This window comes from Apaloderma vittatum, unplaced genomic scaffold (genome assembly GCF_000703405.1).
Source record: "Apaloderma vittatum isolate BGI_N311 unplaced genomic scaffold, ASM70340v1 scaffold6017, whole genome shotgun sequence".
NCBI lineage: Eukaryota > Metazoa > Chordata > Aves > Trogoniformes > Trogonidae > Apaloderma > Apaloderma vittatum.
Genome location: NW_009727716.1, coordinates 6967 through 32189, shown reverse-complemented (window position 1 = coordinate 32189; position 25223 = coordinate 6967). Strand labels below are relative to the sequence as shown.

At 47.4% G+C, this 25223-nt stretch overlaps 1 protein-coding gene across 1 annotated transcript; it reads left to right on the top strand.

Annotated features, from left to right (window-relative positions):
* DGAT2 (diacylglycerol O-acyltransferase 2) lies at window positions 1-23485 on the top strand. Its single transcript, XM_009873765.1, has 8 exons — window positions 1-67; window positions 8004-8123; window positions 9123-9230; window positions 10055-10125; window positions 17139-17343; window positions 20871-21045; window positions 22169-22371; window positions 23177-23485. Exons 1-8 carry the CDS (start codon window positions 28-30, stop codon window positions 23329-23331), a joined length of 1077 nt encoding a protein of 358 aa, XP_009872067.1. The 5' UTR covers window positions 1-27; the 3' UTR covers window positions 23332-23485.
* Window positions 23486-25223: the final 1738 nt, after the last annotated feature.

Here is a 25223-nt window from a genome sequence, read left to right as displayed (position 1 = left end):
GCCGGGACCTGACACCCTCCCTCCGCAATGAAGACCATCATCGCTGCCTATTCCGGGGTGCTGCGAGGTACCCGGGGGGGGTTTTGAGGGGGATTAGAGCTGGATCCAGGAGATGCTGCGATGCGAGAGCATCCTCCCGGCGGTCCAAGGTGCTGGGCGGGGTGGAAGCAGCAGCGAAACGCTCAACATTAATTTATTTTATTTTTTTCTTATCTTATTCCTGCCTGCAGGAGTGGTTATTTAAGGAGGAGGGGGGAAGCAGTGTGCAATGGCGAGGAGGCTGGCTGCAGCTTTTCTTAGGGGTGAGGATTACAGCTCGCTGCTGCGCAGGTTTTGCTTTTTTAAGCGAGCTTGGAGGGATTTCACGCTGCTTTCTTGAAGCTGTTGCAAACGGCTCTGGTTTATCTAAGTGAGTTTGCACGCTGGCGTGTGGCACTTGCTTAAAAACGAGCCTTTTTTTTTTTTCCTTGTGATGGTAGGAAGGGAAGCGTAGTAGTTCTATCAGCACTGTGTGACTGATAAAATTCAGCGTTGCAGCCTTATTTTGAAACACTCTGTTCCCCACGCCGACAGAGGGGGGAAAAATACAATTGCTACCTGTCCTTGGTTTATGAGTTTGAAGATTCAGTGTGCGAGGAAGGTTTTTCTGTGGGGAGGTACAGCCAAGTTTGCTTTTACAGCCCTCTGTGCTCGTAAAGTCACTTCCTTGGTGAGAAGAGGAGGTTGGGTGTTGGTGGCTGACGCCCATCACGGGCAGAGCTGCTGCAGGTTGGAACATGGAGATTAAAGACTTTAGAGGGGCCATATGGGAAATCCAAAATAGCAAGATCCCTTGTGTGCTTGTAAAAGCATCTTGCAGGATCTCAACAAGTCTAAATATTTGGCTTGATGGAGCTCGTCTAGAGAAGTGTCAGGACTCTCATTTAGAGGGGGCTTTGCAGGAAAAATGCACTTGGACAACAGTTTACCCTGTGCCTTGTGGAGTGTCCTTGAGTGGTTGTTCTTCCTCTGTGTTGAGAGAGGCTTTCTGCCCTGGAAAAGCCAACTGCTAATTCCTCCTGGGCTGAAGAGACCTGTGAAATGGCTTGTTGATTAAGGAAATCATTAGCAGAGCTCAGAGGACCTGAACCTGGTGAATTAACCCCTAAGCTCTTGGGCCCTGCGTGCAGGCGCTCATCTCTGTCAGAAAGATGTGGTGCCTGCTGATGTTAGAGCTGGATCTACAGGATTGGTGATGAACCCGCTAGGGAAAAGATCTGCATGTGTTTCCCATGCTCAGACCTTGTCCTTAGAGGAATTTAGCTTGCTTGTACAACTAGCAGAAAGACGAGCGATGTTTTGGAGTCTAGAGAGGTCACTTGAATCAACAGCATGTGAGCTGTTAAATTGCGAGTTAACTGCACGCCAAGTACAGAGAATAAATCATTCAGAGACCTATAAAATATGTAGGGTGACCCAAGACCTCAGTGGCCACCTCGTTGGCACTGGCATGTTAATGATGGATCTAGGACATGTGCATAATTCAAAATGGAGTGTGGTTTAGGGACAGTGATTGGCCTCATCTCTAGATAATCCTGCTTAGCGATGGAAAGCTGTCTTAACTCTCCTCGGGTCAGTTTTCCTCTGAGGTGCCTCGTGGGAGGTCTTGCAGCAATATTTGTGCTTCCTTACTCATTTCTTCACGTGCTTCTGCAGGGGGAGATGGGAGATGTTGCCTTGGTGACTGCAGCATCCACCAACGCAGCCCCTTGCCAGTTCTGTAGCATGTCACAGGCCAAAAAAAAAGGCACAGGGACCGGCTTCAAAGCCTGCCTGTTCAAAGCAAAAAGCAGGTGCCTGCCAGAGGAGTTTGAGACTCATGCTGGGCTTTGGGGATGATGACGTGGGAACCTGCAGATCAAAGATGGGGAGAGGTGAGGTGGTGCAGCCATTCACGCCTGGGACATCACATGCTGCTTGATCGTGTTAGATAACTTCCCCCGCTACATAGGATATTTTACAACAAACCCACTAGACTTTTTTTCTTTTTCCTATCTCCCTGAACACTTTTTTCCACATATGTTGCCTGTGAAAAGCGGCTGACTTTTGTGGGGCGAGAGTCTGAATGGCTCATGCTTTTAGTCTTCAGTCTTGGCATCTGGCTTTATCCAAGTGCTTCAGTTCACCTGGAAGTCTGATCCTATTTAAAAATAAGCGAAAAAGCCCTATCCTATTTAAAAATGAGCAAAAACCCCCTATGCTATTTAAAAACAAGGAAAAAAAAAAGTTGGACTGTCTGCCCCTCTATCCCTGTCTATATGCAGAGGAACGTTCTTGCCCACTGACCCGTATTGCAAAAATCAGAGCAGACCTTGGAGCAATGACTTGCGTGGGTGGGAGGGGTGGTTCACTCCTCATCTTGACCTCACCTGCTTCAGCCCTAGTCTGTCCAGGCCTTCTCCTGCTTATATCTGGCAGAGCAGCAGGAAGATGCTCTGCTCTCCTCTGGAAGGATGTTCATATGGTCAGAGCATTTAAAGGCTGTCCTTTGCTGAAGTATCTTTTCTAATCTTGTTTCATCGTGCAGAAGTTTGAGGTGAAGAAGATGATTTTGCTTGCCTTTGCCTTGGAGCTGGTTTTACACTGCCCCTGAGGTTTTGGCAGACCTCTGCTTAGGGGGGAACCTGAGGGGCTCCTGTTTGGGGAGTAGAGCATCACTGCTAACTGTGTTGTTGAGTCTTCCCTTGAAACTTTTGGGGAGATAGAGGAACAGACTTGGTCATCACTGAGGTTTTTTTTAGAGCTCCTATGTGCTTCTCCTGGGCACAGAGTGAGATGTAGCAGGGTGGTTTCCTTTCCCTTGTCCTGAGCTATTAAGTCTCTCTGACTTGAATCTCAAACTGTTGGCTGGTCCTAGGGCAGCTGAGTCTACCCTCGTGGTTACATCACTTTGACCCACATACAGCTCCGACTGCCAAGACTGAAGGTCAAGATCAGTGCTGCAAGCAGATCTAACACAAGATACATGTCATAACAGATTTACTTGCTTCTCAAGAACCCCAGCCTCTTTTTAAAGGGGCTGAAATAAATGTTGTCGCATGTCCCTGTTAACTAAGCTGTCGACCTCCAGTCGTAGGCGTTCTTCACTGCAGATAACATGGAATTATTGAGCAGCCTCCTAGGGCATGAGCGAAGTGTACGGGGGCAGGATAACTGTACCCCGTGCTGGTGACTTGTTACTCTCTAACAAGTGCTTCACTGTCTAGTACCGCTAACCACAAAGCTGGAGATGGAGAGAGCTTGTGCACTGCAGACGGGCATCTCACAAAACCCGAGGCCCGAAATAACTTGTGTTGCTCAAGGGGTTTTACAGATGTCACACCTGATGTAGCAGCTCGACGTGCTGACTCCTGCTCCTGCATGGGGTGGGGGCTGGGTCCCCCAAAATGTCCCGGTGTTGGTCTTTTTTTTTTTTTAAATCTGGCTTTGTCACGCCTCCAGTGTTGACTTCTCTGCCAAATATGTAACTCAAAAATGTCCATTTGCACTTCCTGTTTTGGAGGATCCAGCTTGGTTTTCCTCTAAATAAGCTCTGTGATGCAATACAACACTTGGCCAGGAATTAACATGCTAATTGTCTTGAAAAAGTAGCCGGGCTTTAACAAGCTTTCAATGCATTTTTAAGTATCTGTAACATTTTTACTTCCTCTCAGCTAATCTATTTGGCTACTTTTTAATTAAGTGCTGTCAACTGGGTTTTCTGGTGCCCAAATGTGAAGTCCTGTTTATTTCTACTTCTGGGACCTTTGGTTCTGCCTCCCTGCCTAAATAAATCGTGGTGCTTGAGTACTTTATTTGAAATAAACTGTGCTGGAAGAGCACCAGGTGCTGTGTCCCTAGCTGAGTCTGTGTTGCAGGCATGAGTTGGATGCTTGGACAAAACGTTCTTTGACTCCAGAATCTCCTTGGTAGCATCTCCTGCATTGGATGGGTGGTGGAATTAAATGATAAAAGTGTAGTAAGCCCATCACCAGTAGGGAGACAGCTGGATAATGTCACTGAAGCTTCCTTTGAACTGGAAAACACTCCAGGGGTTGTGCAGGGTGGCCAGCACATGATAAGCAACTGTCTCCAGCAGTAGAAGATGGAGGTCTGGGTTTCTTGAGGATTCACAATATTTCCATGGGAAATATTAAGCTAATGTATTCCCTGAAAATTAGAGAAATTGCCTCTGCTACGCCTAACTCTCCTTTGGGTTTTTAATATGTGAATGATGCTTGGTGAGGACCTGCAGGAAAGTCCTTGAAAGGAAGGATTTTCTTTAAAGACCTGAACCCCAGTGACAGTGTAGCTGTAGCTGAGACCAAAAATCACATTTCTTCTGGCTTGTCAGAGCTCTGCCACCAGCAGCCAGCCTGGTTCTCCAGACTATGGAGGATCTTCCCAGAAATTCCTCGTAGCTTACTACAGCTGAAGGAGAAAGGAACCTCCAGGCTTGCATGGAGGTTCCACACGTAAGGTGTTAGGTCTGATATGATTAACAGCAAGCTCAGGACAAGCTGGAAATGGCTGTCTCAGCACTAAAACCTATAATTGCCCAGCCTGCGGTTGATGCACTGGGTCCATCTGGGGTGTGCATGTTCTTGGTGCAAAAGTAGACCATGCACAAGCAGGTGCACTTGCCAGGTGACACCTCTGCCCATTCCCACCGTCCTGTTCCTTGCCACTGGGTGACTTTCCTGTCTTTAACTGGGGAAGGGCCTGGAGAATAAATCTTATGAAGGGTAACTGAAGGAGCTGGAGCTGTTGAGTCTGAAGAAGAGGAGGCTGAGGGGAGACCTCCTCACTCTCTGCAAATGCCTGACAGGATGTTGTGGAGAGGTTGGGGCTGGTCTCTTCTCACGGGGAAGGAGCGACAGAACCAGAGGGAACGGCTGCAAACTGCACCAGGGCAGGGTCACACTGGGCAGCAGGAAAATGTTTTCCCATCAAGAGCCGTCAGAGCTTGGCACAGGCTGCCCAGGGAGGGGGTTGAGTCCCCACCCCTGGAGGTGTTTCAAGGTCGTTGAGATGTGGGGTTGGGGGAGATGGTTTAGGGGTGAGCTCTGTGGAGTAGGGTCAGTGGTTGGACTTGATGATCCCTGGAGTCTGTTCCAACCTGAATGAGTCTATGATTCTATTAATATTATTCAGCCTGTAGTAACTACTGGTTTTCTGGTGTTGGGAATCTTGATCTCTGTAAAGGATGCTTTTCTTTTCAGCAGATAACTGACCCAGGACACCACCTGTCCAAGGGCAGGTGCTCAGATGCCTGCTCAGAGCCTTCTGCCAAACCTGTGCCTTCCCACTGTCCACAAGAGATGAACTTTACCACAAAAAGCTTAATGGGGTTTGGGAAACAAGCTGAGGGGTTGATTTATGTCACCCAACACCAGTCTATTTACAGGGCTCGCAATGCCTACGATTTGTTAAAGCATCTGGAAAATGCTGAAGTACAAATTCTTGTCTGGAGGGACAAACAGTTGTTCTCTTTGGAGGGGAAGAGTTTAGGGATTTAGCTGATCCAAGGCTGGAGTGTTGGGTTCATCAATCCAAAGATGTTTTGGTAGTGTAAGTGCAGGTGCTGGGAGGATAGATTACATGGGGCTGGGCTTTTGTTATGGATTGCAAATAATCTCTAAGACTTTTGGCTTATTTTGAGGATGTAGAGATATGAGCAGTGAGGCCACTATTGCTAAAAGCTTCCTTTGAACTAGTATCTTCTAGTCCTCAGACTTTGTGAGGTCTTTGTGGGCAATTTTGTAAGCCAGGTTCTGGGGAGAGCAAGTTCCTCGAGCCGCAGTAGAAAGCTGCCTCTAGGCTGTGACCGCTGTCACAGGAAATTTGGGGACTTACTGCCAAATGTGAAGAGCTTCTGCATGGGATTTCTGAGTCTTCCTGCTTGGGTTCTCTGGCATAGGAAATGAGTGCCAAAGTGACAGTTTAACTTGACACATTCTCCTGTCTCACCCCCAAAATGGGAGAGATACTTTCTGAATTCCCTCTTTGTATTATCGTACTGTATTACCCTGCCTTCAACTCCAGCTGCTGCCTTAGGCTGGGTTAGTGCTGCAGGCTTGAGTTTACTGGCAGTTGCAGTGACGTAATCCATCCTTGACCAAAACTTGGTCTGCTTGGGGTTGTTAATAGTTCATTCAGTGTAGACCAAGCAAAGCCAAGGGTCTGAGCTGGGTGGGCTGGCTCTAGAATTAGTCTGTAGCCTTTCACGTCGCTCCTCATTGATGCCCTTGACCAGCAGAAGACACTCAGGGGAGTACGTAGCTGTCAGTGTAAGCACTGTGTGCAGGTTTAACATTATTTGCTGCCCTTCTTAAACACCATTTAAGCCACAAAACTAACAGAGCGGTTTTGTCAGCAAGTAAAGCTTGCAAAGATGTTTCCACATGCTTAAAGGATGCACCAGTGAAAATTTCTTTGTCAAAACTGCCAAAAGCTCTGTCACTTGCCTCTGTCTAGAGAACAATCTCTTTTGATCGCTTCTATTTGACTGTGTGAGGCCCAGCAGCATCGTGTCTTGCCAGCAACAGCAAGGACTGAACGCGTTTCATAAAATTGCTGCTCAGCACCATCACATCCCTTCTAGTAACAGGTTGATGCTTAAACAGAGAAGGAAATGTGTAAACACACCTCCTGGTAGGCCAGAGGCTTGATTGGCATTTCATCCAGTAATGGTGCTTGTAAAATAAAGTAACTGAGAGAATTGAAAGAAAATCCACTTGTAAGTGCTTCTTTCTGGAGGTGGTTGAGCATACTGGCAAACACTGCAGTGGGTGGTTCCTCATACAGAAATCAAGTCTTTCCCTTCATGTTTTTTAACTTGTTTTTCTCCTCGTTTGAATAATTTAAGCTTCCAGAAGAGTGGTTTTCAACCCATTCCTTCCCCATTTACTGCTTTAGAAAGGCGGCAATGGTTTTCTTCACCTTTGAGCTGCGGATTGAGGTGTTGCTCAACCTGCCCTGGGGCCGTGCTGTGTAAGGCTGGAGCGCAGAGCTTCCCCTGAACACACACCTAGGAGTTGTGCAACAGACCTGCCCAAGGGTGAATGAGCAATAATTCAGACCACAGCCTGATGTGTAACAGCCTGGGGTACCCAACAGCTGATCTTTATCTCATGGTGAGCTCCTGGTTTCTTCTCTTATCAAACACCACTTCCAGGAATTGGCAGTTTGAAGCAAAGGTGTCAGTTAGGAGCACGGTGCTAATGTCCTCTGAACTTTTATGGGCAAGTGGATAGAGGCTTGCTCAGGTGGGTAGTGATGCTGCCCATTAACCCCCTCCAGTATCTTCCAAATACCTCAATTCCTGTGTTCACTTTTGGGCTCCTCACAACAAGAAAGACACTGAGGTGCTGGAAAGTGTCCAGAGAAGGGCTGGTAAGGGTCTGGAGAACAAGTGTGATGAGGAGCAGCTGAGGGACCTGGGGTTGTTTAGCTGGAGAAGAGGAGGCTGAGGGAAGACCTCATCGCTCTCTGCAACTTCCCGAAAAGAGGTTGTGGCAGGGTCGAGTCAGTCTCTTCTCCCAAGTAACAAGGGATAGGACAAGAAAAAATTGGCTCAAGTTGCACCAAGGGAGGTTTAGATTGGATATTAGTAAAATTTTTTCATCAAAAGGGTTGTGAAGCCCTGGCACAGGCTGCCCAGGGCAGTGGTGGAGTCGCCATCCCTGGAGGTGTTCAAGATGTGAGATGTGGAGACAAGGGTTGGTAGCGGGCCTGGCATCACTGGATTATTGGTTGGCCTTGAAGATCTTAAGGGCCATTTCCAACCTAAGTGATTCTTTTTTTTGCAGATGGCAATCCTTCCCCCCCCGGATGCTTAAACTCTGTAGAAAATATTTGCCAAGCCTTGCTCTAAAAGCAAACTGCATGGCCATTGATTTAAAACCTATTTGAAAGGAAAGCGTTGCCATCTGTGCTCAGTGTGCAAATGTAACTTTACTTCTTTTTTTGTTGTTGTTTCTTAGGCACAGGATCGAGCATTCTTTCGGCTCTGCAGGATTTGTTCTGGCTGTCTAAGTCCAAAGTAGAGAAACAACTCCAGATCATCTCTGTGCTGCAATGGGTCCTCACTTTCCTTATCATGGGTAAGTAACACCTTTTAGCCTAAAGCAAAGCTTTTTTTGCCTTAATTCTAGAAGAATTTTAGTGCAAAATTGTTAACTTTTACATAAGCATTATTTGCTGGATGTGCACTGCCGCAGGACAGCTCATGGCTTGTGTGGATAATGTAAAGCACATGTGTGTTTTGATGTTTTGGCAATAAATGACTTTACCTTGCTCTAGAAAAACATAGGAGCTCTGGAAAACCCCACTGTTTAGCTGCTGGCTGTATCTAGTGTACAAGAAAGAACTGGAAATCTCTTATCTTACTCTTATCAATTGGAAATCTCTTATCTTACTCATGATGTCCACAGAGAAGAAATTTCTTAGAGCAACTGGTAACTGATGTAACTGATTGCAACAGGAGAGCCTTCCTCTTGGTTTGGTCACCTTCCAGGAGGTATCAGAAATAGGCAAGAAGTGGGGTTTTTTTAGACCAGACTTTTTGTCCCTGGGTCCTTCTGCTATGTGAAGCCTCGGGCTGCTTTTCTCTCTAGTACTGTTGATATTTAAACTCAAGAAAGATGCTGGCTGCAGTCAGTCAAGCAAATTTTGTGGTTTCTTGCTGATTTAATTTGTTCTAAAATGGTGATATCGTGTGAGTGAGATCCCTGGAACCCCAGTGGGATGGCTGTCATAGAGCTGGTGTAACATGTGAAGGATTTGTGTAGCTGTTGAAGAAAACCCCTTGGTGTGGACCACATCCTGATGCTCATTGCCTAGTGAAGAAGCCGCCCTACCTGGAGAGAAACCACAAAGAGGAGGTTGAGGTATTTTGAAGCAGGTAGCTTTAGAGGAAGCTCTCAGTCCTACATAAGGGGTTTTTTTAGGGAAATCAGATTCAATTGAGGATTAATGACATCAGATGGAGCATAAGACTTCAGTAGAGAAGGGTCAAAAGGCAAGGGGCTCTTATTGCAAGTGTACATGCAGACCAAAACCTGATGAAATCTTGTTTTCTTCTCTTTCTTGGTCCTATCCAGGTATTGCTTGCACCTTAATCCTCATGTACATACTGTGCACAGATTGCTGGGCCATCGCTGCTCTATATTTAGCCTGGCTGGTATTTGACTGGAATACACCAAAGAAAGGTAAATATTGCAGAACAGATCCTTGCTGTTTAAGTGTCCCTGCCTTCATATTTGGCCAAAGTGACACTTCCTTATAACGGGTGACTTCTCTTCTTGGTGGGACTTGGCTGCATCACTGACCCAAAGCATTAGTCGGTGAGCGGTAGAAATGTCAGCCCTTGGCATAAGCAGTGACCGCAGGTTTTCTTGGTGCTGAGAGTAACACAAGATGATGTTTGCCAATATCATGCCTTTGCTGGCTTTTAGCAATGTATTTATAAGGCTTAGGATCTACATAAAGACTTGAGATCTTGCTGTCCTCTCCAGTTCCTGCAAGGTTGAGGTTGTGGTATGGCTCTAAGACGTAGATCTACTCTGGAGCCAGTGATGCTGCAAATCAAAGAGAAAATGTTATTTCAGAGAACGCCCTGTAGAAATCAGCTCCGAGATCCCACTACAGCAATGGCAACCAGCTTTGGTGGCAACTCCTTTCATAGCCAGATTAGTACAATTCTCCATCGCTTCCAGACCACTGAAATCATCCAGGATCTTGGCCTTTTGCAAAGGATGAGCTGTTTCTAGCTTGGATTGTCTGTTGCTCAACTACAACAGATTATCAAGTTAGATTCAACCCTGAATTTTTAGTTGGGCCTCAATGAAGTACCCTTAAGTCCTGAGCATGGATGGTTTCCCCTGATTTTAGTGAAAGATCCAGGTGTTTCACTTTAAAGGGATGAAATTGTTGAGTTCTCTCTAGAGACAGCAAACTACCTGGAGTCCTCTAGGCTTCTTGGTGAGCACTTGTGTGGAAAGAGCTTTAAAAACATCATTTTCTTTCTCTTCAGGTGGAAGGAGATCCCAATGGGTGAGAAACTGGGCTATATGGAGGTACTTCAGGGATTATTTTCCAATAAGAGTAAGTAACAGTTTATGTATTGGGACTTTAACTGGTTTAGACTAACTTGTAATAACCCCGGTGGAGATGAAGACGTACCTACACTAGCCCACCCACTGAACCCATCCACTGAACTGTAGGCAGGACATGAGTTACCATTGCCATACTACTGCTGGGAGCAGCTGTGGATATAAAATCTGAAATGCCTCCCCAGTGATGACATCATGATTTGTAGGAGCTGCTGCTTTCGATGGCCTCATCACCAGACTTCTTGAGACAATCTGCCCTGGAGCAGTACGGCTGCCCGTTCATCTCTCCAACTTCTCCTCTGTGCTTCAGCAGTGTTGTGCCTGGCCCTTCCTCTGTTCCCTTCTGGTAGATCTAGCTCAGTTTTGGTCTGTTTTCCTTTTAGACCCTAGGGCAGCAGTGTGTTGGGTAAGAGTAGCTGGGAACCCTCTGCACCAAAGGTCCCACCACGTCAGAGAACAGTGAAATCGGCTCTGAAGCCTTGCTGCTTTAGGGAAGGAGGGTTTCCAGCAGGGAGAATACCTCCAGTTCTCCAGCTTGTAACTTCCTCGCCTTCTCTTTGTATTTTCCCTGCTAGTTCAGACATGTTACTGACAGAGGACAGGGCTGCCAGCCTGCTCTGGGAGTGCAGAGTTAGCTGAAGGGCTTGGAAGAGAGCAAGGGCCAAATTCAGCTAGGAGGGAACTTGATCCTCTTTGGAAGGACACACAGCTGAAAGGTCGATTGTGTAAGGCTGTTGGCAAGTTTGATTCAGCCTGAGAGAGATTGGGAGGGACCAACCTCTCAAGGGAGGGACCTTGCCATGGTTTTTGAAGAGCTATCCATGCCTGAGATGGGTCAGAAAGCAGTAGGGAATCCAATTCCAGCAGGAAGCCAAAGCGGTGTAGGCTGGAGTCCTCCTTCTCAAAGTCACTTGAACTCTCAAGGTGCCTGAACAAGGTGCTGCCGGCAAACAGCTAATTCTTGGCAAGTGTGGGTGCACAGGGAAGAACATATTATAACTGCACAGGCTGCAAGTGGTTGGTCAACCTAGGTCTTATAGCTAAGGGAGAACAGCATGGTCTAGTGTTGAGGATGGGTCTCAAATGTGTCTCAAATGTGTCATCTTCTGGTAAAAGTCCTCAGTACTTCAACAAACTCTGCCTTGGTGTTACCGAAGGCTAAAATGGGCTAATTTCTCCCGGCTACTTGATTCAAGAGGTCATCGCAAGTGGTTGCTCATCTTGTTTCATCGTGGTTGGACTCAATCTTAAAGGTCTTTTCCAACCTAAATGGTTCTATGAATCTCTGCAACCACTCACGGTGTATTTAGCCCCTTTCTTCATGGAAACGTGCTCTGTGCCAGCCATGCAGGTTGGATTCACTGTAGATATTGGAGGTTTGTCCAGCAGTTGGGCTGGTCACAGAGGTTTAGAGATGAGTTTGAGCTGATAAACACAACTGCTGTTTTTAAGTAAATGCTTGCTAGTTCACGCAGTCCATTTGCAAGAACCCCTTGTGGCTGTAATTCCTTTGTTGTTAAAGGGGTAGAGTTGTGCAAGATTTACGGAATCCACTGGTAAATGGCGTGCAAAGGGCAGAATGTGAAGGTTGACCTCTGTGGGGTAACTCCTGCACCTGCTATGGGGGACTGGCCAGCTGGAGGCTTAAAAACTGCCTCAGGCATCATGGGGCTGCCAGGTGCTAGAGGTGGCTGCCTGCAGTCATGTAACTGATTTTACAGGGTGAGCCACGAATATTATCTCTTTTAAGGAGCTGTACCAACCACCACAATGGCTTGGGCTTGAACTTCCTAGGAGCAGGACAACTCCTTGGATAAACTCTTCACTTGTCTTCAGTCGAGAAGGAGAGTGGTCTAGAGAGGATCACTTGTTTAAATCTTCCGTTTGCAAAATTCACCTCAATTGTGTCCTGAGCTGGCTGTGTAATGGCTTAGCAGGGCTTGGTCTGTCTCCACGGCTCGTGGTTTGTTGGGGTGTAGCCATCTGCTGCACCTCACCCTGTGCCATGTGTCCACCGAGCCCTGCGAGGGCAGATCTCGCCAGTGGGGCTTGTGATGCTCAACTTGGGTTCTGCAAGCTCTGCACAAAGAGCTGGGCCAGCTGCAGTCGTATGGACACCGGTGCTATCTGTGTTAGGAGATGAGCTCAGATTTTACTCCTGTTGCAGGAAATAAATAGGAAAAGGTTTTGCAGAATTTCTCCGAAACCCTAAGGCCACTTGACCAGGTACTGGGCCTCAGGTCCCAGTGGGTGGCAGCTGCAGCACCAAAAACTCAGGATGGGAGACATCTTTATATAATGTCCTCGATGGCTGCAGATCTGAAGGCCAGAGTTTCCTTGTACCTGGCTGGTGTGAGTTCAGTCTTGAGGGTCCAGGCTAGATTTGGGCAAACTTAAATGCCACCAGTATCGACCTCTGACAGAACTGTGTGCTAGAACTTGTGGCTAGGTCTGCTGCATCCCTCCACAGCCCTACCTGCCTTGCTTTATTAGCATAGCTGCATGAGAAGCAGGTCCTGTTCCGGTATTTTTATTGCATTTTGGTGATTATGCTTGATCTCCACCTGAGCCAGCAGCATCTCCCACTCTGAAATACCAGTAAGACTATTGTACTGGTTTTCAGAGATTCAGGTATTCAGGTCGTGTTTTATAATGCCAGGTGGATTTAGGAACTGGTTTGAATCTATCTCAATTCCTCAGCGTGAGCAGAGGTTTTCCATGTTCACCAGGGCTTCATGCAGCTCCTCTGACGGCAGTAAGCTATTTTAGGGCACTAGAAGCTTAAGTTTGTCTGCTGCTTAGTGGCTGGCCTTGCAAATAGTGTTTTAAGCTAAGCAGTGCATGAAGCAGCTGAGGAAGCTCCCAGTGAGCTAAATCCTGGTGCTGAACTGCCAGGTAAAGCCCAAGCTTTATTATTATGTCCTCAGTGGCTGCAGATCTGAAGGCCAGGGTTTACCTTGGAGCTGGCAGGTGTGAGCTCAAGCTCAAACCTCTGTGCCTGGCTCAACTCAACCCTGATGCTGCAGAGGCAGGCGAGGTCCCAGCGGCCCCCCGAGCACATCCTGCTGATCCTAGCATGTCATGTGGGGAGTGTGACAATCTAAAGGTCTTCTTCAGGTAAAGAAGCCATCACCTGAGCATGTCAGCACTGCCACTGCTTATCTCCATAGGCAACGGCACTTCTGATAGCAAGGGCTGCAGATTTCGGCTCAGCTTTGCCGAGCAGCGAGCACTTTCCTTGCACTCCGCGGCTTGGCTGGCTTCCTGGCAAAGCTTATCCTTGGTTGTTGTCGTAGGTGTCTTACAGAATGGAAAGGGAAGCTTTTGCTCCCTCATTGTGGTGTAGTGGTAACGCCAAGAGCCTGGAGGGGCCTTCAGGTCCCAGCCTGCACTGCTGGGAAGGTGAGATAATTTCTTCCACAGCACTGCTGGGTGTGATGCAGCTAATTGCAACGGTTTGGTTGCTTTGCAAGCTAATATGCTCCCTACTGCTGCTCCGATCTTGCAGCACAAGCTCTGACTTTCTGCCTTCCCTGTGCTTCTGAGGTCACTGTGCTGCTTGGCTTACAGGTAGGCTGAGCACCCACCCGACTGCTCGTTCTCCTCCTGCTCTTTGCTGGCTCCTGGTGCTGAGAAGCAGCATCTCTTCTGGTCCCCTTCTTGACATTTTAATGTGCTCCTTGCTCATCCTGTTCCTACAAATACAATTGGCAGTACTGTCCTTCTGGTGTATCTGGCATTTAAATATTAACAGTACTTTTAATTTTTTTTTTTTTTGAACTCTTACTGCATTGCTTTATTGCATCTGTAGGCAGGTTTAGAGCTGTTTAAAGAAATATGTTATTACAAGAGCAGATGGATGGACCTTTGTTCCCACTGAAACAGGTTTGGTCTCGGGCAGCAGCTGGGAACAGGCGTGTTGGTGTGATGGGGTGAAGGTCCAACTTCAGTCCTGGCAGAGTCTTGAGACTAGAAATAAGTGATTACATCACTTCTGCCTTGCCATGGGCGGGAGTGCAAGAGAGTTGGTTCCCTGCACACCCCTCACTTTGGTCCTGCACCGCTTGTGCAAGCAGTGTGGATGTCACCAACCCCACACCTCCATAAACAGGAGGTCTTGGAAAGGAAGGACAAAGCGATAAGGCTAAAGCTTGGCTAGGACAAGGTACGCAAGCAATGGGCTCCACTGGGAACTGGGTGTCCTCGCACGTGGTGGAGGGGCTGGAGCAGGCTCCTTGCCACGGCTGGTGACAGCAGAACAACGTGTCTTCTGATTTGAGAGCAGATGCATGACTCTGCCAAGCTCAGCTCGCGAATGCCTTGTGCTCCAGAGCCATGAGGGCAAACCTTCCATTTCAGCCAGCTTCCTTTTAACAGAGCTGTTGCTGGGTGTAGGTAAAAGATGAGACTTGGAGCCTGGAAACCACCACCCTGCTCTGACCATAGCTCTAAGGAGGAGTGTCTGCTCCTGGTCCAACCAAGCCACGTGTGTCTTAGCCACCAGGCTTTGAGTCTCCCCTACAGCTGAGCAAGAGCTGACAGATTAAGGGGTTGCTTAATATATCATTGGTTTGGGTTTGGTTTTGGTTTTTTCCCCTCTGGAGTCTTTCCTGGAGAGTAGTTCGTAGTCTGGGAGCCCTGTTTGTCCAAACTGGTCAAGGGACAATTCTCTCACCCTGGGGAGTGAAAGCTGAGTCATCTACTAAACAGACAAGAAGGGAAAGGATGACTTGGTGTGACGCAGGCCATGGTCATCTACAAATTTACTGTGACCCAAGCCATCTGCACACGCTTCCTGGAGCCCTGCATGACCTCAAAGCCAGAGGAAAGTGTGGAGAGGGGCAGTCAACTTGCTTAACCCGCTGCTGTGTCATGCCAGTATCGTAGCTGCTGTCTTGAATAACACAAGAGCTGTGGCCCCGTCTAGGGAGAGCGATGGGAACGTGAGGAGGAGGGAATCAAATTTCTGGGCACGCTGCTTCCGCGTGTCGCAATGGCACTTCAGCTCCCTGTAGCGTGATTCAACCAAACGGACCTGCCTGCTAGCTGCCAGCTGCTGATGTGACATCTTGGAAAGCTGCGTTTTTTCCTATAGGAGCTGACATAGAGTGACCTCTGAGGGATGGAGCGCAGTTGTTTAGCACCTCACACCAAAGTTGTGACTGGGGCTTGTAGGTCCTGACCTGATCTGAAAGCTGCTGGGGTGTTGCAGTCAGCAAAAACTGGCATATTTGCAGCCTGGGGAAAAAAAAACCAACCAAACACTTGATCCCTCAGACTGCTTGTGGACTGCCAGGGAAAGATGCTTTGATGCCTGGGACATTGCTGCTACTTAGAACATAAAAAAAAATAAATCCTCTGGCAGTAGTGGTATCGGGGCATAGGTTGCTCTGTGCATGGCTAAGACTAAGTAGACAGAGCGCTTTTGCAAGTTGAGGACTTGTCGGTGTTAGGTTAATGATTGGATTTTAATAATGATTTTAAAGGTCTTTTCCAATCTGGGCAATTCTGTGATTCTAAGAGAGCTCTGGAGTGTCTGCGCTGTGCAAACAGATGAGTAAATGTTTAAGAGTGTTGCACAACCCCCGACCGATACGCTTATGATGTCCTGCAGAAATCAGAGCACTGCTATGGATGGCTTGAGGTGTCCTGTTGACCCTTTGATGTGTAGGGCAGAACAAAACACTACAGGCTTGGGGAGGAGCGGCTGGAAACTGCCCGGCAGAAAAGGCCCTGGGGGTGCTGGGGGGCAGGGGCTGAGCAGGAGCCAGCAGTGTGCCCAGGGGGGCAAGAAGGCCAACGGCGTCCTGGCCTGGGTCAGCAGTGGGGTGGCCAACAGGAGCAGGGCAGGGATTGCCCCCTGTGAGGGCACAGCTTGAGCCCTGCGCTCAGTTCTGGGCCCCTCACTTTTTTTTGAAGGCCATTGAAGTGCTGGAGCGGGTCCAGAGAAGGGCAACGGAGCTGGGGAAGGGTCTGGAGAACAAGTGTGATGAGGAGCAGCTGAGGGAGCTGGGGCTGTTCAGCTGGAGAAGAGGAGGCTGAGGGGAGACCTCATCGCTCTCTACAACTCCCTACAATGAGTGTGTAGTGAGGTGGGGTCGGTCTCTTCTCCCAAGTAACGAGTAATAGAATGAGAAGAAACAGCCTCAAGTTGTTCCAGGGGAGGTTTAGGTTGGATATTAGGAAAAATTTCTTTCCAAAAAGGGTTGTTAACCACTGGAACAGGCTGCCCGGGGCAGTGATGGAGTCACCATCCTTGGAGGCATTTAAAGAACATGTAGATGTGGTGCTTAGGGACGTGGTTCCTGAGTAGATGTCAGGTTTAGGAACATGGTTTAGTGGCTGACTTGGTAGGGCTGGGTCGATGGTTGGACTCAATGATCTTAACGATCTTTTCCAACCAAAACTATTCTATGATTCTAAAAGCTTTTGAAAGGAGGGATAGTTGCCAGTGGTAAGCCACCCTTCTGCATATTTTTTACTCTTGGAGAGTGGCCAGCAGGCATATTAAGTAGTTGAGCCTTTTTCTTCAAGTATTAAGCAAACTTCCTTCTGTTATGGGACACTGATTTTTATTATTTTTCCTCCCCTCACACTGGGATGTGAGCCACTAATGTGCTGGGAGAGAGCCTGGAAGGAGGCGTAGCTGTGGCTACAGGGCCATGAAGAACTTGGTTGGTTCAGACTTGGAAGAATACTTCAGGGAGGACTAGAGAAACAGGGCACAGGTTACTGCAATCCAACCCCTACTGCTGTTTGGCTGGCAGCCTTCTGTGGCTAAGATCAGCCTGTTTATTCTGTTCCCAATGCTTGGGGAGCTGAAGTCTAAGTGGCTGCTCTTACCACAGCCTCTGAAATCCAGGATAGACCATAGCTCAGCTCTTCAGCTGTTCTCCCTGGTTCAAAGAGAGACAAAACCTGGGGACTTTGATTTTATTTTTTCCCCTCTGTTTTTATTACCTGGAAATATTTGTCTTCATGTGATCTCACTCTTTTCTTTCGCAGCTGGTTAAAACCCATAATCTGCTGACCACCAGGAATTACATTTTTGGGTACCATCCACACGGCATCATGGGCTTGGGTGCCTTTTGCAACTTCAGCACAGAGGCCACAGGTGTCGGCCAGAAATTCCCTGGGATCCGACCGTACCTTGCTACCCTGGCTGGGAACTTCAGGATGCCCATTTTGAGGGACTATTTAATGTCTGGCGGTAAGTGCAAACACACAGTGTTCCTTCTCGTGCCCTTGCCTGAGCTGTCTTCCCCTCTCTTAAGGGAAAAGCTGTGGCAGAAGCTTATGTAACCACTTCTCTCTGGTAGCATCACCCAGACATTGTTTTCACGTGGTTGTCAAGGGGAAGCTGTGAATAAATGTGTCTCTAGGGACTCTTGCTCTTCTATATTCACCCCTAAGTCAAGGATACTTTTGTCCAAAGGCATAGTAAAGCCATCTGGCATCAGTAGTTCTGGGTGAGGAAGGTAGAGACACAGGAACAAGTTGTCTTAGTTATCAGGAGGAGGTACTGGTAGATGAAGACGTCAGACTAAACAAAACTCTCAAATGATACGGCCTCTCACATTCAATCTCGTTCTTTCTGAAGAGCCACTCCTACAATTTTAGATGGGGTTATGATAGATGGGCTCCAGGGCAGATCCAGCTGTGTGGAAGTTTAGGTAGTTGCTATGACATCATGAGCCCTGAAATGTTGGTGAGAGGATGATTTTTGGAGAAAATCATCTACATATCGTGCATAGATGTGGTGTTTTGAGACGTTTTTCAGTGGTGAACCCGGCGTTGCTGGCTTAACAGTTGGACTCGATGATCTCAAAGGTCTTTTCCAACCTAAACTATTCTATGATTCTATGACTAAGTGAAAACATGAAGTGCTCATTAGCTTTTGAAATGTGAATACCATGACTCAGCACCACATGAATTGTCATGCATCTGGGTTTTACCGTGATGACAGATGCCCTCTTCACTCAACCACAGTTTTAGGTGCCTGCCAGGAGTAAAGAGTCTGGGGTATTGCGTGGTTTCAGCTCTTCAGAAGAGCTCCTTCCCTGAAAAGATGGGTCACAGGGGCAGTGATGTACATTTGCTGAATGATATTAATAGCTCTTTTCAAATGGATTCCAGTGTTTTAAGGATGTGGAGGGCTTGTAGCACATGACTGGCCAGAGGAAGCAGTGTTGACAGCCTGAAGAAAGTGTTCTTGCATGGCCTGAGCTTTCTCAGAGGTGAGGATGTCCCTTGCTTAGGTAGAGATGAGGGAGTGATGTTTAAAGACCGTGAATTGAACAGCCCAGTGCCCTGTTTGCTGTTCCTGGAACAGATTCACCAATAAATGACTTGAAAACAGGTATCTCACTGTAATATTTTTGGCTGAACCTTGAGTCGTAGCTGGGGAAAGGATAGGAGTAGCTGTACTTGGCTCTGACTTGCCTGACTGTTTCCAAGATTGCTGCCTTAATCTGGTAAGGGAGAGGAAAACCGCCCCGATCTGGTGCGGAGAAGGTGTTTGTCCCTGCTTAGGAAGGGTGGTATCTCAGGTTAGTTTCTATTTTCCTGCCCCAGATGGAAGTTGCTGTGTGAAGCCTGTGATTCCCTTAAATTGCGAATTCCATAGGACAGCGGTGCCCAAGAAGTCAGGACCTGCTTTCCAGCCTATTGTGTCTGTAAAAGTAGTTAATGTGTTAAGTTCCTGTGCAACATCAGGCAAAACCAAACAAATCCCAAAAAACCACCACTACCCTCAAAAAAACCAAAACATAATACATTCAATCTGGTCAAGAGGACTGGGGTAGCAATTCTTGAGGCCAGTCAGAGCTGCTTCCCTCTTTTTTTTGGAAGAAGGTGAGAGCAGACATTAGTGACGTCACTGCTGACAGGGCTGGCTTGGCTGTTCCTGACCATTACAGTTACATCGGTGGGAAACTCTGCTTCTTCTGTACTTAGGATTTAAACAGACTATGGGTGTTTTGGACAAAGATAAATTAAGGTTTTCAGAAAGTTATCTTTGCTTTCCTACGCTGGAGCTTAAGGGTGTCACTACAATGGCTTTAACATCACTTGGGAAGTGTCGATAGCTCCTTCGTTCCTTTGTTTTGGGGATGAGCCATGTTAAGGTAAATCCTAACCAATATTACTGTACCAATGCACATGCTTAGTTGACTTACAACCAGCTGTTGCATATTACAATGTTTTATAGCTCAACAGAGATTAGAGCTGCAACGGGGATCCTCTAAGGCATGAAGAGGTGGCCGGAAAATCCTGTGTACTGTGTAAATGTGCTGAAGAGCGCTATTTGGCAATTACCACTCGTCCACAAGTCTCATTGCATTTTCTGGAGGAAGGATTTCCATGCTCACTGCTGAGGGCAGACATAATCTCCTTCTGCTAACAAGTGTGAAATTCCTGAGCATAAATCTGTGCTGACCTCTCAGCCAGGGCTGCATAGTCAAAGTGATCCTTGGTGTGGAGAATGGGAGGAGTATGGAGGTTTCTGCCTGATCTATGGAGCAGCAAGCACAGTCCGAGCCTTCCAAAGGAAACATGGTCAGAAAGATGTGGCTGTACTGAAAGAAATGACTTATTTTTGTCAAATCTATCTGATCCATCTCGAGTAAGATCTGCTCCTCTCTGGTCTGGAGCTGGGATTAGGTGTTGACCTTGATGCCCAGATACACGTGAAGGCCTGCAGACTCGCCCCGTGCGATTCCACAGGACCCATTCATCATTTACTTCTTGGGTCTACCATGAGATGTGCAGAATCAGCTTCTAAAATTAAATTGTGTGGTAGTGCCTTTCTTAGTGCAATGACCTGAAGTACCCCAACACAGCTCAGACATGCGTGGATGGGAATGTAAATGATAACATCTCATGTTTCCTTGGCTCCTCCTGGCCAAAAATGTGAGATGTGAGCCAGCTCTGGCAATGACTTCAGGATTAAAGCATGAGTTTAGGAGCAGAGCATTTTTAGAGCAATGTAGAAATTAAAGGCAATCCCTTTCACTAGGCTAAGTGGTAAATACCTGGAGTGTGGGGACTGATGCTTTAGGGATTGGTTTGCAAAGCTGAAGTGCTGTGACTAGTAGTCCAGTCCTATCCTCTTCTGTGTGGGACAGGATGAAAGACCTTCCCAGACATTCATCTTGGAGCACGGACTTACCTGAGCACTCTGACACATCTCATCCTTCCCAGGACAGCAAAGGACTGTGCTCTTACCATGTAACATCTTGAAATGTTAGCTTGGAAAAATAAATTATTGTTAAAATTAATCCATAATAGATCTGTCTTGGAAAGGCTTGTCCACTTTTTTTTTTTTTTGGTATCATTAAAGCATCCTCCCAAAGGACAACCTACTCCACTGCTTGGTTTTATGAAGGAACTGGTCAAATTCAGACTCTCATGCATTGAAATAGTACAACTGCTTAGCTTTACCCCTAAGGGTAAACCAACTTCTACTGCAAAGTTTCCTTGGAGAGATGATGTCCTACACAATTTCTTTTGGCATCATTAAGTGTCAAAGAGCCGCTGTTGGTGGAGCTTGTCTATGAACAAGTCTAGTGCTGTTTAACTGTTTATTTAGTTGAGGAACAGGTTATCTGATAATGCACCCAACCCTCTGTGACCACAGGGAAGATGGATAACTCAGCTTGCAATCAAGGCACAATTCAGGATTTTCCAGGATCGTCTTAATCTTGCAGCTTGACCCTTATGTGTCTCTTGGATGTGCAGGTATATGCCCTGTGAACCGTGACAGCATAGATTACATCTTGTCGAAGAACGGCAGCGGCAACGCCATCATCATCGTGGTCGGAGGGGCTGCAGAGTCCCTGAACTGCACCCCGGGGAAGAACTCCGTGACGCTGAAAAATCGGAAAGGATTTGTGAAACTGGCTCTGAGGCACGGGTAAGAATGCTAGATCGTCTGAGAAAGTTGATGTCTCTGACAGATTCTCCTTTCTGTGGTCTTGCTGTGCTGTAGAGCATCAGAACACTGAATGTTGGGGGTTGGAAGGGACCTCTAGAGATCATCTAGTCCAACCCCCCTGCCAGAGCAGGGTCACCCAGAGTAGGTCACACAGGAACAAGTCCAGGTGGGTTTTGAAAGCCTCCAGAGGAGACTCCACACCCTCTCTGGGCAGCCTGTGCTGGTGTGGTTTCTGGCCCGGAGCAGGAAGATGCCCGGGACAGTGGGTGAGGAGAGGCAGGTGTCAGGAACCTGCATGGGGCATCACCTGTGCAACCTCTGTCATTTCCACTGATCCCACCTGTGTCTGAAATACGATGTCCATCAAAAATCAGACATGAGAATATCTGGGAAGCATATTCAGTGCCTGACTGGGTTGGTTTTCTTGGGCCCATTGCCAGTACAGTTCCCTTGCATGTCTTGTAAAAGTGTATCTGTGATACCGTGTCAAGACTGGCTGACTTATGTCAGTACCTTGTGCTGCAGAAAATTATCTGGCCAATCAAATCTGTGAATGTGCAGCCTGGAAGAGCACACGGCAGTGAGCGTGGTGCTGTGGTATGGACTGCAGACCAGGGGCACAGGGGCAGCGAGTGCAGAGGAGGGCAACGGAGCTGGGGAAGGGTCTGGGAAATTAATATTATGAAGAGCGACTGAAGGAGCTGGGGCTGTTGAGTGTGAAGAAGAGGAGGCTGAGTGAAGACTTCCTCACTCTCTGCAACTGCCTGACAGGACGTTGTGGAGAGGTTGGGGCTGGTCTCTTCTCATGAGGAATGAGCGACAGAACCAGAGGGAACGGCTGCAAACTGCACCAGGGCAGGGGCACACTGGGCAGCAGGAAAATGTTTTCCCAGCAAGAGCCGTCAGAGCTTGGCACAGGCTGCCCAGGGAGGGGGTTGAGTCCCCACCCCTGGAGGGGTTTCAAGGTCGTTGAGATGTGGGGTTGGGGGAGATGGTTTAGGGGTGAGCTCTGTGGAGTAAGGTCAGTGGTTGGACTCTGATCCCAGAGGTCTTTTGCAACCTAAATCATTCTGTGATTCTTAACTTCTTTCCACCTCTCTAGAGCGGACTTGGTTCCTGTCTACTCCTTTGGGGAGAACGAAGTGTACAAGCAGGTGATCTTTGAGGAGGGTTCCTGGGGCAGATGGGTTCAGAAGAAGTTTCAGAAGCACATTGGTTTTGCTCCATGCATCTTTCATGGCCGTGGCCTCTTCTCCTCCAACACCTGGGGGTTGTTACCTTACTCCAAGCCCATCACTACTGTTGGTAAGGTCTTGATAGAAACATGTTTTGTGTTGCTTTATTGTAGTAGCATACTTGGGCCATACCCCTACTCTTGCTTGGTCTTGGAATCTTGACTGTAAAACTGTGTTTTCCTTTCTATATAAAACATGCTGGCATAGCTGAGAATGGGCTAGAAGAGTTTCCCGAGGTTACAAAGCTTCCACCGTGCTCTACTGCCAGCCAGTTTTGCAAGTGAGCTGTAGCTGCTACATCAAGACCAGCACCTGGTCTTAAATGGCTAAATTCAAAAGGAGCCTGCCCTTTCTCTCCTTGACCACCTCCAAGGACTGGCAGTGTGATGCTGTCTGATAGCTGAGTCTTAAAACTGGCCATAAATTTTACTACTGAATCTTCCAAACCACAGCAGCAAGGCTGTGAGGCAGAGGACAAAAAAGTACCTTTCTCTGCCTTTTTTTTTTTTATTTTGTGGTATGTATAAAGAAACACCCAAGAACTGCAACTTTTAGTCTTAGTTCCTCTAAACCAAAGAGAGATTTATCACCCTGTTGTAAGCAGAAGGAGGTGGGACTTCCCAGCCAGAGGCTCTGCTGGCATTTGTGTAGGTAAAACAGATCTGGGTATGGCTGCAGATGCGATGAGGATCCTAGTAGTGGAAGCCGAGTGAAACTGGAAGAAATTGGGCAAACCTCTGCTCTAATGGCAAGCTGTGCTATGCCAGGGTGGACATGTTGACCTCTATTTGTCATAGACGACAAATCTCCAGGCTGTACAGAGCATTCAACCTAACATGTGGATCTCTTTTTTTGTTGTTGTTGTTTTTAACTAGTTGGGGAGCCCATCACCATCCCCAAAATTGACAACCCATCCCAGAAGGAAGTAGACTTCTACCACAGCATATACGTGGGCTCCCTGATCAAACTCTTTGACAAGTACAAGAGCAAATTTGGCCTGCCAGAGACTGAGGTCTTGGAAGTCAACTGAAGAGACGGGCTCAGCAGCACCTCCTTCTCTCGGAATCAACACATCTTCTCCAGGAGTCCAAGCTGTCATCGTGTACTTGAAAACGTGTGTGGGTATATGTGTCCTTCAAAGGAAGTGTTTAAAGTATTGCTAGGCCACTTTTTAAAAAAATAATATTAATAAAAAGAAAAAAGGCTTTACTTTGGATAAATCCCACGACAAATGTCTTTCTATCCAAAAAAAAAACCACCCAAACCACAACTCCCCATTGCTGCGAGGATTTGGATGGGGGAAGTGATTGCCTTTTGTGATCTGCTCTATAACGCTGTTGAATTGCCAGCAACGGGTTGGAAGAGTTCCTGCAGCTACTGTACCCGCTAGCACAAGCTATTTTGGGAGAGTAGGATCCATCTGGTTTTCGGTCAAAAAAGCAGCAGACGGATCTGACCGGGACAGCAGTATTACAGGTGATGTTTGCACAAGAGATACGTTGATGTAGCACAAGGGCATTTCTGCTTTGGGAAAGCCCCTTCGGAAAGCACGAGCCACAAACCCCCCTGGTGTGGCACCTACTGTAGATGGTGCAGGAAACCAAAGGAGATGAGTCTGGTGGACCTCGATGAGTAGGGGGGTGGACACTTTGGTGGCTGCAATTCCACCACCTCGGTTTTGAATGTTGGTTTAGAAGTAGGTCTGTCCCAGCTGCTGCTTGCACAGAGGCGTGTAGCTGGAAACAGGGGACTCCTTCGTGGCTACAAAGCTCCAAGGTCAGGTTCTAGGAGTGGTGGGATGGTGCAGTCATGTCCCAAGTGTTACAGACCTTTAGGGTAGCCTGGTGGGATCAGTCCAGTGGGACTACTCGTGGAAGTGTTTTGAATCCAAAAAGCATTTGGGGAAAGCCAGGAGTAACTTCTGCCCAAAGATGGCTTTTAAATATTCCATCCAGTGAATGTAAAAGGATTAGCCTTTTCACCCATAGGATCTAAAGTGAGTGACTTTTAAAAGTGTTTATAAAATGTTTACGTGGATGTTAACACTGCTTGTAGTGAGATTTTTTTCTTCAGAGTACAATGTGTTTATGTGTAAATCTGAAACGTTGCACTACTTGCATGTCTGACCTGCCTTTTCAACGGATCAGTTGAGTGTATTTTGAGCTCAAAACGTGCCTTTCTTCCACGCAAGATGACGGTACTTCACATTCCTGGAATCTTGCCTCGAAAGACAAATGTTCATCTGTCATATTTGATAGACGATTGTATTACGGAGTATCAATTTTTGTACAAACTTATTTCTAGAAATAAACTCGGGCGAAAATAGCGGGCTGCTGGGGGCTCTTTCGGCGTCGCGTGGCTGGGTTTGTGTAACGGCAATTGGTTGTGTGGTTGCAGCTGTGCTTTGGCTTTTATGGGGGGAAAAAATAAACAACTGGTCTGTCTGTCCAAAATCAGACCCACGCTGACTTGCACTCTCCCTGCGTGGGACTCCCAGCATAGGTTAAGCGAATCCGTGTGGTTGAAGGGTGCCTGTGAGGCTGTAAGGACCTAAGAACATCTCCACCAATGGATTTTAATTACTGAGCAAACACAGAAAAATTAATGCCCTATTGCTCCTTTCAGCACATTACTTCACGTTTTGTTGCTGCCTTGCATACACAGAGCTGGGTTTCATCCCTGCTCCTCGGCTGAGGAAATCCTTCCAGCTCTTGTCAGAACAACCTCCCCCAAGCCTTTCTGTCACAGGAGGTGCAAAGTGCTCCCGAAATAGCACACGCTGCTGTAAAGTTCATGTGAGCTCGTTTAGTAACGAGTGAGGGTTTAACCTGTTGTCTGTCGGGCTGGCGTTATGGAAATGGTCCATCAGTGCTGGCTGACTTTTGCAGGCTCACACTGCTGTTCTTCAAGGTGAAAGCCAGA